This window comes from Puntigrus tetrazona, chromosome 17 (assembly GCF_018831695.1).
Source record: "Puntigrus tetrazona isolate hp1 chromosome 17, ASM1883169v1, whole genome shotgun sequence".
Lineage (NCBI taxonomy): Eukaryota > Metazoa > Chordata > Actinopteri > Cypriniformes > Cyprinidae > Puntigrus > Puntigrus tetrazona.
Window position 1 is genome coordinate 8,613,888 of NC_056715.1, and position 14,141 is coordinate 8,628,028.

Genomic DNA, 14,141 nt, shown 5'->3' on the forward strand with positions numbered 1-14,141 from the left:
ACTGCAGATCGACTCAAATGCTAAATTACCTCTTTGAAACGCTTTTTTTATTTATAGTAAGAGATAATTCTTTCAAACAATAACATCCTCCAAAATTCACTGCAGCAAATTTGCGCCAAATCTCAAAGTAACAAATCTCAAACAAGTTAGTATTTCACGGTGGGTACTTTCCTTTGACTTTTACTGTTTTTATACATACCTAAAGACATATTTATTGGCCAAAACACTTTATCTAACTTTCATGATGAGGACATTTGGGTCCAAAAACGTAGGTAAAGTCTGACCACACATACAGAAATGAACAAAACTATTAATTTCCATAGGTGTTTGAGTCAGGGTAGTAGTTTAAGAGACTAATAAGGAGTCACAAAAGAGAGAGAGAACGAGAGAGACTGTAAAGCCTGTAGGGTATGCAGCTTTCATGTTAAAGAGAGACATTTGCAGTGAAACTGTTGACAAGCTCTCCACACTGTGATTAGCAATTAACCTTCCCTTCCTAAAAAATTAATCTGTTTATGAAACCAATTAAACGGCAGAAAAATTAATACAAGCCATTCAGAGAAGCAGGTTTAGTTGAGGATGATATTCAGGGCTGGAATTTCCAACCTTAACAGCAATTAGAGACGGAATATCAGCGCTTCTGCAGTGATTATGAATCATCTCACAGTCAAGCATAAAAAGGGTGCTCATTTCAAAGGAATAGCGTGTTAAATGCAGTCATTTTTTTACCATCGTTTTACCAACTTTTACCCTAGCCAGTGTTCAGTAACAAAGAAAACATGCACATTTGCAAATTATTTTGGAAAATGAAGCTTAAACTGCTAATGTACTGTGCATTAGAAAATAAACCATTAAAGGAATGATTCTTGCTTATACCAAAGTTTTTACTTTAGCCACTTTAAGAGGCTCAACAGTGATTTGGAAAAGCTAAATGTAAACGATACACTTTACCAAATTAAAACTGAATATTTAAATGACATATTTTCCCTTTGGAAAATAAAAAAGCAAAACATGGAATGCTCAGCATGCTTTTAAAAGATTACAAAAATTACAGAAAACATACTAATGTATTAGTGCTCAGTAATCATGGCCAAATTAAGGGGAAGATTCCATGATAATCCTTCCAAAAAAAAAAAAATTCCAAATTTGTGTCCAGGGGCCAGTAAACAGGTTTTGAAACATGTGAGCAGCGAGTTAAACCAGAATAAATCAATAAATTCCTCTAAATCTGCTTAGTTAGTTAATACTCCATTCCTTTAAAACGTGTTTACAGCACCGTCTAAAACGCTTACAAGCAGTGACATTAATTTCTAGAAAAATATAAAACAATACTTGATGAATCCATTTATTCTTAAATTGAAGGTCATTATGTTTTGAGCCTCTTAGTATCAAGAAACTGAGAGTTTCTTATACTATACAAATATTCCCAAACACCTTTCTTGTCACTGATTGGCTGGCCATATACATCTTAAAACACCTTAACCTATGACTGTACTAATGAAACAATGCAGTACAGATAATTTGTGGGTCAGAAATGTGCCAATCAAAGTTTCTGAGTTCTCTCTTTGTACTATAGCACTCACAAAATAACTTCATCAAGGCCAGAACAGGTCTGACTGCGTGTGTGAAACTAACTGAATAAGTGACAGATGCAGAAGCCCCCCTGGCACCCCCACCCTTACACACTCTCCCTCACACACACACACACACACACACATAATTGCTCTGGTAATTAGGGGCTCTGGGGGCCTGAATGGCACTCTATGGGGGGCTACTAGGGAAGGGGTGGGCTGACAGAGTGAGAGAGAGAAAGGGAGCGAGAGAGGTTTGTCAGGTATCTAGAGACCTGGCACAGACAGTATTAGCCATATAAGCTCTAAACAATAGATGATATGAGAAAATAATTAGCAGATTTGGGATAGTGTCCAATTTCACAAACCAGAAATAAGACAAGGAGGCATGCCAAATTCCCCCGAGATTCAGGAGGAACCTCAACATGTACATGTGTGTGTGTGTGTGTGTGTGTGTGCTTGTGTCCGTGCCTTTCGAACTTCCTTTGGGAGTAACAGAAGAGGGAGAAACAGAAGGGACTGGCGTTCGTGACCTGTGGGTGTGCATGCCGCCCAGGCCCATGCTGGGAAAATGAGCAGTGAGCGAAACTGCAAAGAGAGGGGAAGAGACAAGAAAAAGAGAAAAAAGAAAAGAAAAGAGGGAGGAAGTGTAGCGTGCAAGTGTGCATTTACTCACCGTCGCTGATGGTGTCAGCAGGTAGTCGCCCCACCAGTGTTCTGTCAATAGACACCCGTTCGACCTGAGCTCCGCCCAGGATAAGGGTCACCAACACACCTGATCTCAAAAGCAGCTACATACACACAGTAATAAACAACGGCATAGTCACAATGCTTCAGACTTTAAATGTCCAGAAAATGATATTCCATGTAACACAGAAAAAATTAAATGAGTTCATTTTCTACCAAAACTTCTTCTGTGGAACACGAATGAATATATTTTAAAGGACGTTTCAGTTGTTTGGATTAACATTAAGAAAGTAAAATATTTCATGCTCTGAATCAAAAACATCATTGTATGCACACAAGACGATATCAAATAATATGGTGACACAAACTTCTAACATCAATGAAGAACCAATAATTTGTGCATTAGAATTTTGGACGTGAAATTTAATGTGGTATTTCAAATAAAGTAACTGCTCTACCTTTTTTTTTTTTTTTTTTTTTTTTTTTTAAAAAAAAAAATAGAGGAAGAATTATGGCATTCAAATATTTGAAATATCAAAAACTCCCAAACTGTTCTAAAATCAGTTTAGAGATTACATTTGAAAATACAATTATGATTACAATATTAAACTGTGATTAACTATAGAAAACCACAACTGATTATAAACAATCTACAGCACTACTTTTAAGTCACCTCAATGTCTTTCATTTTTAGGGCTAGAGATTTTGGGTCCTGGTAACTTTCCATAGTATGGACAAAAACAGCTGAAATGTATGTTTTTTTATTGTGTTCCACAGAAGAAATGAAGTTAAACAGGTTTTGAATAACATGAAAGTAAATGATGGCCTCTTTAAAAAATTGTAGGCAAAATATCCCTCTAAAATATTTCTGGCTGATAACATTTTGACTAAAATAAGGGGAAACTTCATCTCTATTTCATGTCAACAGGCGATAAAGGTCACTGCTTCTAATCAGACTCTGCTGTTGTGCAGCAAAAACCATCTCTGACCACCAAAAAAAAAAAGAAAAGAAACACCTCTACAAGGTTTGGTCTCCCTGACCTTTTAAAACGGCCGAAATCAAGCCTTTAGGTGTTAAAAATGTGTGCGCACATGACTGAAGAATCCATCCTTAATGAACGGAAAACCGCTGGACTACAGTGATGCGCTTGGGAAGGGAATCTTTTTGATCCCAGAGATAAATTCCCCAAGAGTATTTGACACAAACAGTCTGCATATGCTCACTGCCTGACCTCTGCTACACGAGCCAACTCATGCCAAGAAGACCTGATGCCTGCTGGGTACTGGTGCATGCTGGGTAAGGTACCTGACAGCACTGTTTGCTTCTCCATCTGACACTCATGACCGGGTATGACTGCAGCAGCTCCTGAGAGAAACAGAGAATGTGTAGTAGGAATGAGTAGATGCCGTCTGAGCGTTTTCAGGGTCAGGTTTAGAAGGATGTTTCCAGTTTCAGATATGGAGAGGCAGCAAAAATGAGCTTGAGTCGGACTGAACAAAGCTAGGTTTGTGTGAGAGAGCCAGAGGCAGAGAGAGAGAGCCAGCTCACAGTCCCAATCATCCCCCTCAAATATCCCCCACGATGACAGAGAGGCACCCACACAGGTGCTGAGAGAGAGCGAGGGAGAGAGGTCGGGGGGATTTTCTCCTTCCTTATGAAAGGAGGGAGAGACAGAGAATGCTCCTATTTGTTAATCGGACTGCAGGAAATGTAAACAAATACCTCTAGTTCCTTTAGGGCATCACGCAGCTTCTCTGGGCGACGGTTACTAAGGAACCATGGGTAACCCCGACCTGAGTGACAGAAAAAGAGGAAGAGGGAATGAGTATGAAATGCAACATCATCTGCAGCCAGAAAGAAGCGATAAAAGACATGTCAAAAGAATGTGTTTTGTGTTTGTGACTTTTTTTTAGGGAAAAGAGGATTGACCCTGAAATACAGCTCCACCTGAGGTCACTCTACAAATGAATCTGAGCTGACAGCTCAAGAATTAAATCCACTCATTTCAATCCTGATGATGATTTGGGCACAAACACATACAAACAGGAACGAATAGAAAAATAAGTGATAAGTCTCGTTCCATTTGGCTTCAAGCTGAAGGACAGCCCAAACAAACTGTCTTTTAAGCTTTATCTTCTTTTGATCCTGACTAAACTATTACAGATTTTATGTGTTGAATAATGAATAATTCAATTTTTTTTAACATCGTTAAAACTAATATTTTGAACATTTTGTACATATTTAAAATACACTGTAAAATATTTAAGCAAGCTAAAAGAAAAACCCATTTGGATTCAAATTTTATCCAAAGCTCTGTATTTCTTCCACATAAAACTCCAAAACTAACATTTTCCCTGAATCTACAATGCAAAGCGTAGATAATAAACTTCCTCTTTCTTTTAACATTTAAACATTTTCTATTTTCATTAGCTAAAATATTTACTTTCATGATTTCTCTCATGTTGTAGACAGAACGGATTTAAAAGCGTAATATTAACTAATAGCGCAACAGAGGCTAAATTCAGTGTAACGCCGCAGTCTCATTCAATCAGCGCTCCCTGAGTTAGCACAGTCACCCGAGGGAAGAACTCAAAGTTACCATAACATATTAAACACATTAAATACGGCACTCCAAAATGCCTCGTTCCGCTCACAAAGCCCCCCAAATTTCCGCTTAGATCTCAGTCCCTGTTTCCCTCTGGAGCAAACCAGCGAAGGGAAAAAAAAGAGAAAGAAACGTTAATAGAATTCTCGGCTGAGTTCAATCTGTGAGTATGCGTTTGCATTTATGCATTAATACGTTCATCCGGGACAGGGACCCACGGAAATAGAGGAGGCCTGTTATTTGTTTTCTTAAAGATTTCGCAATCAAATCCAATCGGTTTTTTTATTATTATTTCTACACCATTAATAAATGTCTCCTGCCTTTTAGGAGTAAGAGGATGCAGAAATAAATGAATGCAAATGAATGAGAGAGGGTGGGAGATGAGCAGGACGGGGGCGAGAGGGGGACGGGTCTGTGTCTCCTGATAAGGGTGTTTGTGTTTCTCTCGAGGGCAACGGGAGTTACCCCACCAGCAGGGTGAGCGGGTAGGAGGTAACTGGGCATTACAGTGAGGAGACACTGGCCATACTGGCAATGAACATCTGACAACATCATAACTTAACTGAAAAAGAGAGTCAGTCCTATAATAATCTACATTAAAAGGGGCAGAGTGATGCTGGTTAAATGTCAATATAGAGAAAATGTCTGGTCGAAACATTCAACATCAAAAAAACGTACTGTGTTTTTTTGTTTGGCTTTATTATTATTTTTTTTTACATACCATGTTAACATCACTGCATTCTTCGTAGTATACATTAGAGATCCATGGTACACGGTTATACAGCAGTCTTCATTCAGTACACCACTTTACCATGCCACCAACAAAACACTTTTCGTAAAAGACTGGCTGTTGAAGACCTCAATGAGGTCTGGAGATTTGCTATAAATATACATCTCCCGTGCGAAAGCTTGATAAGTCACCATCGTATTTTCCATCGTCGTGACTTGCAGTCTTATGCAGTGTTTCTTCATTCCAATCTTATTCATTAATAATGCGTCAGGCTCATGAGGGTTAAAGAAGTGGAGGGAAAATGGAGTGATGTTTAATATTTGTCAGATTTGCACTAATGGGGCACTTCATTTCCCAGGCATCTGAAGCACAATTTAAATTAGGAATCGGATGAGTGTTGCTTCAGTAACATGCAAACCAATGTTCTTAAATAATGAGCTAATATGATCATTGACACAAAGGTTAATTGTTTGATGATGGATTACTTACTGTCTGCAAACTGCTGTTTCTCATTGTAGTAATGCTGATCTGTAAAAGAGGCTTCACAAAGAAGAAACAAAACATTTTTAGGATTTTTTACATCTTTAGAAAAGATGCAAAAGTGAGTTGCATGTGAATATATAGATTTTTTTTGTCCCGGAGGGGGAAAGTAAACTCATTTAAATCACACTTTTCACTGACCTGCTTAATTTGTTCACACTAATAATACCCAACAACGAATACATTTCCACCACAAAAAATACATATTTTTGTAATAAAAATGAAGACTATTTTATCCTGCTAATGCTGAGACACTAAATTACACATAATTAAATTATATTCTCACACTTTTTTGCATAATTTGACAAAATAACACATTTACTGGAAACAAGACAATTATTGTACTTTTGTTATAATTATTGTACTGCTATTTTTTGATGACTTCTCATTGCTCTCAGCTGACACTTTTGTCTACTTGGCAATCAAGTCCACTCAACTGTCTTTTATAATGAAAATCTTTAGAATCTTAATTGCAGGACAGTTCTTGAAAAAAATCTTGAAAACTAAATTTGCGATAAAGCATTGTCACACTGATATTAACATGGTTTGTGTGTATTTTTGTGGATTATTACATTTAAAAATGTATTTTCATTAAGATTGAACTATAAAATAATGAAACTATAAAATCTGTAAAACGCAGCAAAACAAATGAAAGAATGGTAAGCCATCTCAAGGAAACTTTTAATGTAACAAAATATCACTCCCCATCATGTAAAGGTAGTTGAAGCAACAACCATGTGTGTGTAAACACACCCTCGGGTGTCTTTCTCAGCATGTGGTCACTTAGTTGTCATCTCGCCCCAATATGTGTGTTTGTCATAAAGAGAAAAACAGTGACACATACAGTGAGAGGGACAGGTATGCCGACAGACGGAAATGACTGAGGGCAAGACCAAACTCCTGCTTTGTCAGCACGCTCTCTCTCCACTGTGCTATAGTACCATACCTTAAGCCCCATCTCACCCCATAGTCCCAGATCCCTGGCCCTCGGCGGCCCATCCAGACGGCCCCCTTCCCTGCCTAGCTCTACAGGAGCCCTGCCTCTCTCTGCTGGAGGCCTGGACCTGCTGGACAGCTCCAGGATTACTCCTGCTAATCAGATAAGGGCCATTCTGCCCCTGCCTACCCCAGACACACACATCTGCTACAGGATAGAGGGGTGGAAAGAGCCCCCTTTCTCATAGAAGCATGGGTCTCCTTCGCCCTCTGCTGGAGGCCGTGAGAAACAGCAGGTACCACAACCAAACAAACCCCAAAATGTAGAAATATTATTTTTTATAATGTGGCTCTATAATTTATAAACTGTCTTAGTGAGTCAACTGAGTCATAAATCATAAATAAATTGTTATAATGCAATGAATTCATTACAATCATTAACACACACACACAAAAATATTTTTATTAATGAAGTTTGTATGCTGTTTTTACAGGTTTAACATTAAGACTTTGATCTCTATTAAATAATAAACAGTAGGTAAGAGAAATAAACTAACACTGCATTATTACGTTCCCCTCGATTCTTGATTTTTTAAATCAATGAGACTTTAACCATCTGAAGGTCTTTAAGACATCAAAGGACTTGTGTTTTCTCAGATAATAAGAGTTTTTCATAGATAAAACAGAACAAACAAAACCTTTTAAGTCTCTAGTCTGAAGTATTAAAAATGAATAACCTAATTGTGTTATTGTTTAAATCAATAAGCTTTTCACATTTCAGAGCTGGCTGTGTCCTCTCATGAGGGGTCTGGATTATTAAATATTTAATCTGCGACATGTTAAAAAAACTTCATCAAGAAACCTGGTGCCACTTCATTTGCCCAGAAGCATTTAGAGAACATCTGTAACAGTGATGAGATGGCAGACACGTCACTGCAGGCTTTTGCTAAGCTTATTTTAGGGACAAATCTTAAAAATTAAAATATTAAAGTATAGCTGATAGTATTGCATGCTTTTTGGGTGCTGAAAGTATAATTAAATCAAACACTCAATTAAAAAAAAAACTGATTAAAAGGGGGCCGGGAGATTTGTAGAACTTTGTGAATGATGGGTGTTACAATTCTGTTGAGTTTTGTGAGTGAAGATTTAATGTCTGTCTGGTGTTGAGTAACAATAACATGAGTAAAAAACACTGAAGTAGGGGCGGCCGATCTTCATTATCTGAGTTACAACCACAATCACGATACACATCTTCCTAACACGATTAAAAAAAACCAAAAACACACACAATCTGTTTTTTTTTTTTTTTTTTTTTTTTTTTTTACATTAATGACATAGACAGCAGTAGGTTTATTAGGTTAAGGTTCCTTCCCAGGTTTTCACTTAAGACATAACTGACTGTCTTTACATGAATACTTGCCAAGACATTTTGGCATATTTTTTTGTGCATATTTGAGCATTTATGCATGCCTGAAGCCCCAAGTATACATTACCCATCAAATCACATTGAATGGTTTTCAGAAGCATCACCATAAAAGGAAAGACACATTATAGAGATGCATGATATAAATTGGCCACATACGGTTATCTAGTATCACACTTATCTAGTAGGAGGTTATTGCTATAGTTTTAACATATTTAAGATGTTAAAGCTCACAATCTCTACGATTCACTTGAAAAGTAGATTGTGAATGTCTTGATCGATCACGATATAAAAGATTGCCCACCTCTACACTGGAGTGTTTTAGGTAAATTTCAATTAGAAATTTAAGCAGAAATACTGTTGATCAGACAGAAAAACTGAAGTATACATATTTTTTCTTCTTTCGTCATTATTCCACTACCCTGGCTAAGGTCTATAATGAAAATTTTATCTGACACATTATGATCAAACTTTACAAATTAGAAATGTGAATGATTTAATGATATATGTAATAAAGACACAAGATGATGCATACCTGGTTCTCCCTTTTCATAGAGCTGGTATGTGCCAATATCTGTATCTGCAAAAAGGAAAAATAAAATGGAGGAATGTGTTTCATCTAAATACAAAATAATACACATAGTTTGTTAGCAAAAACAGCTACAGTCTAATGCAAAATATAGTGAGGAGTTTTGCACTTTTGACTGCAGCAGATGAAATGTCCTTTAAGCAAAGTCAAAGAAAACTGGATCTCTAAGAGAGCTGTGAGCACCTGGAATGTTTGACTTTGCATTAGATTTACAGTTGGACTCTTCTTGGACTGTGTACTTCTGACACGGTATAACAAATAACCATGAAATACACCATTTCCATCCTCCCATACATCTATGTTGATGCATCATTTTTTAAAGTTTTTATTCATTTCATTCCTTCTCTCTCTCTGTCACTCAATATACGGGTCAGGAGGGCTGGCTACTTGCGATAGAGCAGCAATCACATACAAATACTTGCACACAGATTGCAGAACACAATAAAGCGCATGTACACAAACATGCATGCATATAATCCACGACAACATGCTATCACAGGATTTTCCAAATAACTGATAACTGGCCTCGTCTGTGAGAAAAAGAAAATATAAATTGCTCTTACACACACTTACAGTACATCAAAACAGCCAAGAAGAAAAATCAAAGGGCAAAGAAGGAACAAACGTGCAAAAAGGGTTATAAAAGGAGCAGAGGATGTTAGGATTTTAACAATAAAGAACAATTAAAGAACTAAAAGAACGGCACGACAAATTGAAATGTTTTGCATTATGAAGTATTTATCACAAACTGCCTCTTAAAAGCTATAATTAAGGGAGCCGTAAATTTAATTATAGGCCACAGAATGTCTCTAGTAAAATGTCTAACCGCTCTGGTGTAATAATAACCACCATAAGTGTGTGACACAGCAGTTTAACCGGCTCTGAAAGAACTAATATTCGTTATTACACAAGACAAAGTCAGACAGAGGCGTACAGGTGCATTTAATGAGAAGAAAAGAAAACAGCAAAGGGATAATAGCAGGAATACACATATAAGAGGCAATCAAATGTGTGAAAGAGAGACTTTTGTTGTGTTTTAATTACCTGGTACTTGCAGGCTGTTCCTGAAGGACCACAAGTGCAGCTCCGCCAGGCAGAACGACATCTGATCGAACTCAAACAGGAGTCTGTCCAAACAGGGAGAGAGCCGGTGAGAAAGAGGAAGGGCAGGCAAAACAATAGCGGAGATATGCAACAAGAGCCCTGCACTGTGTCTTTCATATCACCACAGAGACCTCAGAGAGCTGCAGAGATAGGGAGGATTGTTTTCAGACTGTAACTAGTTTTTGGCACCTTTGGTCCATGCTAAAAAGAAACAACTTGATTTCATACACATGCAGAAGACAACAACAACAATAAAAAAAAAACAAAAAAAACAACAAAAAAAACACGTCAACTTTTGATGCAAAATTAAACAAAAAAAAATGAAAATTAAAAACAGGATGAATCCTCTACACAGATAAACATATGCATCTCAAGGGTGCTTACTGACACAACATGCTGGCACACACACCAGTCTGTGACACCACTCACACACTCTCTGTTTTCTTCAAACACACACACTCGCTCCTGCTGTGTGTCTGGGTTGGAGCCAGAGCTCTGTGCCAGGTGTCAGCACAGTGTGGAACACCTCTGCACGTCTCAACAAGGTGAACACACCTCTGTCTCTTCCACACACACACTGTGACAACTCCCTGGACTAGTGGGCTACAACACACTCTTTCTTTGTCAGACAGATGGCATTCAAAAAGAACTGTATATTCATTCCAGTCAGCTAAAGATGATGTGAAATGTATACATTTTTTTAAAAAAATCTATAAAAACTCCTAGCTGTCACTTATGGTGCATACTATTCATTTTAAATACTAAATTAAAATAACACATATGCATTTGTTAATTTTATCTACAGATGCACAATATATTGATACCACAAATGGATTAAGATTTTCGATATTTATTGTCTAATTGTGCAGTCTCATTTTCTCTATTATTTTACATTTATATTACCTTTGCTCACTTAGTTAATATCTTATAAACCAATAGCATTGTAACATGTAATCTTTTTTTATAATTTTTATATTGTAGAATATAAATGCTGTGATGGCTAAATTCATTTAGCATTTATATATTTATATTATATATTTTGAATTTATTTAGACAAAGATGTACAGAAATTTAAAGGATTGGTTCACCTTCAGTTGCTGGTACCCATTGACTTCCAATAAATAATAAATAATAAATCTGTATGCAAGTCAATAAGGACCAATTAAAGTGAACTATGCCTTTGATATAGGTCATTTACCAATTGAATTAATATAATCAAAAAAATTCTAAAATGTTGGTACATTCAGACTGCATCTGAAAAAATAAATATAGACATAATTAAAAAATTGTCTAAAAGTTGTCAGTATTAGCTTATTTTAGTTGATGAAAAATGCTGAATTAAAGCCAATAATTTAGCTATAAATTTGACAGTGGCATGAAATATCACAAATAACATTTGTATTTGATGTATTTGTTACATCAATTAATTCTTAATATTTCAAAAAGAAAACACTTTCAGCAGTAACAATGAGATTGAGGCATGTTGCGGACACAAACCTTCAACACCCTTACGAGCACCGTAGTACATGGCTTATGGCACAGCTTCAGCAGAAACATGGAGTTTTGACTGAGACCGAACAACTTTCAAATATCCTTGGTCCAGAAGTCTATCCATCCATGTGACCTGTTTGGATGGCTAAAGGTTGCAGAAAAAATTAAATCTAATGTCATATTGAAGGAAGAGCAGCATCTCTGCTTTCTGTCTGTGTCACAGGGTTAGCGCTGAGCATGCCAAGTCTTATCTCGAGGCCTGGGCTAACAGAGGGGGAGAGGGAGAAAGAGAAAGAGAGAGGGGCCAAAAATTCTGCCACTTTCCTAAATAAATAAATAAAATTTACCACAAACATAAAATAACGCTAAACCAAAAAAAAAAAAAAAAAAAAAAAAGTGTTGGGAAAACGCTGTCCCCAGCACAGCCTCTTAACAAGTTTACTGACATAAGAGGATTCTTTCATCTTCTCGCTAGCTTTTAGAGCGAGTCAGCTCTTTCTCTCTCTCCCGACAGAAACCCAATTTCTCCACAGAGGGAAGAAGCTTCAATTCACACTTTGAGATGGACAGTCAGGCGGAAGGCTCAGTTTTGATGACCCTGTCTCAAAACAGCCACGATAAGCTAGAAAATGAGACTGAATTGCATCTTTATTTTTGACATCAAGGTGATGCAAGACTGCACTTCACAAACGCAGGCCGGAGAAGCACTTGGAGTGAAACAAAAAGAGACAATTGGTCTCATTGTTCCACCCAAATTAAGACATGAGAATGACCTGAATGGCAAATTAGCGAAACTGCTTATCAAAACACAGCGCACACTCCCTTCCTGGCACTCACTGGAGACACAACGTTCCCTGCGCGCTCGTTCACAGAGTCAGCGGGCACGTCCCAGAATGCCGTGCTGCAGATGCCACAGTATCGTGAACACAGCAGTGCCGGCCGGCCGTGGCAAGCTGCTGAAGTGGCCGCACATTTGCATGCGTTAATGGGCTTTTATTGTGCTGTGCGCGAGCAAATTAAGAAGCAGTATTTACTGATCTGGCGAAGAACAAAAGAGAGGTCAGCCAGTGGGACAAACACAACCCCTCTACCCCACACGCTGAAGCACAGCTTTGAGTTTTTCAACATTGAGTGTTTTTGAAATGGCTGTGATTGATTGTTTAATTGGCCGTCTGAGAGTTCCTAGTAATTGTTTCGCTGCTTTGTTTCAGGTGTGCGCAAGCAGAGAATAGCTCTTTCCATACAAAGTTGCAAACTTAGTTATGCACAAAAATGGTATATCGAGTAAAACATTTGCAAATAAGCCCCATTTTCATCCAGCCAGTAAAAGGGAACAAAATCATCACTTCCTGATACAAAAGAGCATAGTCATAGTACATAAAACTGTAAAATCTATTTTAAGCTGACTTTTTGTGTTGGAATGTGGTCCTATTCTTGCCTAATATAGGTTACCAGCTGCTGAAGAGTGTGTGGGCGTCTTTAATGTATTTTTCTTTAATGATGCACTAAATATTTTCTATAGAGAATCTGGACTGCAGGCAGGCCAATTCAGCACTGGACTCTTCTACTAACAAGCCATGCTTTTGTAATATCTGCAGTATGCGGATTTGCATTGTCCTGCTGAAATAGACAAGGCCTTCCCTGAAATAGACATCATCCGGCAGCATATGTTGCTCTAAAACCTTTATATACCTTTCAGCATTCATTCAGGACACGACACGATGGAGCTTATGGACCATGTTCACATATGGCTTCCTATTTGCGTGATAGAGATTCAGTTGGCATCTACAGATGGCATAGCGGATTGTGTTTACCGACAGTGGTTGCTGGAAGTATTGATGGGCCCATTTAGTAATGACAATGACAGAATAATGCAGATGAATGATTCTGACAGTCCAAAGACCACAGGCCTTGTCCCTTATGCACAGAGATGTCTCCAGTTTCTTTGAATCTTTTGATGATGTTATGCATTGTAGATGAGATTTGCAAAACCTTTGCAATTTGACATTGAAGAACATTGCTTTTAAAGCATTGCACAATCTTCACATATTTTTTCACAGACTGGAGAGTCTCTGCTCATCTTTACTTCTAAAAGACTTTAAAAGTAAGACTTTGCCTTTTATAGATAATCATGTTTCAGACCTGATATCAATTAACTTCATTTAGCCGCTAGATGTTCTCCCAGCGTAATCTTTTTAAAATTTCTTTTGTTTAGCACTTTGATGCCCCTGTGCCAACTTTTGAAACCTGTAGCAAAAACCAGCTCAAGTAAGCATAAAATTGTTGTGAATTAAGCATGTTTTTCCCGAAATGTGATGTTTCCATTACTTATTTCTCTTTTTTTTCTCCACTCTGAGGATCTCTCATTGAGACCGGCTAGCTTAATGGAAAGAGAGAAAAGTGTAAATGTTCTTTTTTTAATGTGTGAAAAACACTTGAGTATTCCTTTGAGAAATCTGACAAG

The 14,141-nt window shown here is 37.5% G+C and overlaps 1 protein-coding gene across 7 annotated transcripts in view; it reads right to left on the bottom strand.

The window, feature by feature from the left end:
• LOC122362248 (WD repeat containing planar cell polarity effector) overlaps window positions 1-14,141 on the bottom strand; it is a 54,115-nt gene that overhangs the window by 25,726 nt on the left and 14,248 nt on the right. For all 7 annotated transcript variants that reach the window (XM_043263617.1, XM_043263614.1, XM_043263616.1 and 4 more), the window contains 6 exons: window positions 10,127-10,209; window positions 9,029-9,073; window positions 6,084-6,134; window positions 3,982-4,052; window positions 3,565-3,624; window positions 2,248-2,362 (listed from right to left, as the gene is read on the bottom strand). In XM_043263617.1, the coding sequence (XP_043119552.1) occupies window positions 2,248-2,362; window positions 3,565-3,624; window positions 3,982-4,052; window positions 6,084-6,134; window positions 9,029-9,073; window positions 10,127-10,187 (403 nt within the window). In that variant the 5' untranslated portion in view covers window positions 10,188-10,209. The remainder of the gene's footprint in view (window positions 1-2,247; window positions 2,363-3,564; window positions 3,625-3,981; window positions 4,053-6,083; window positions 6,135-9,028; window positions 9,074-10,126; window positions 10,210-14,141) is intronic.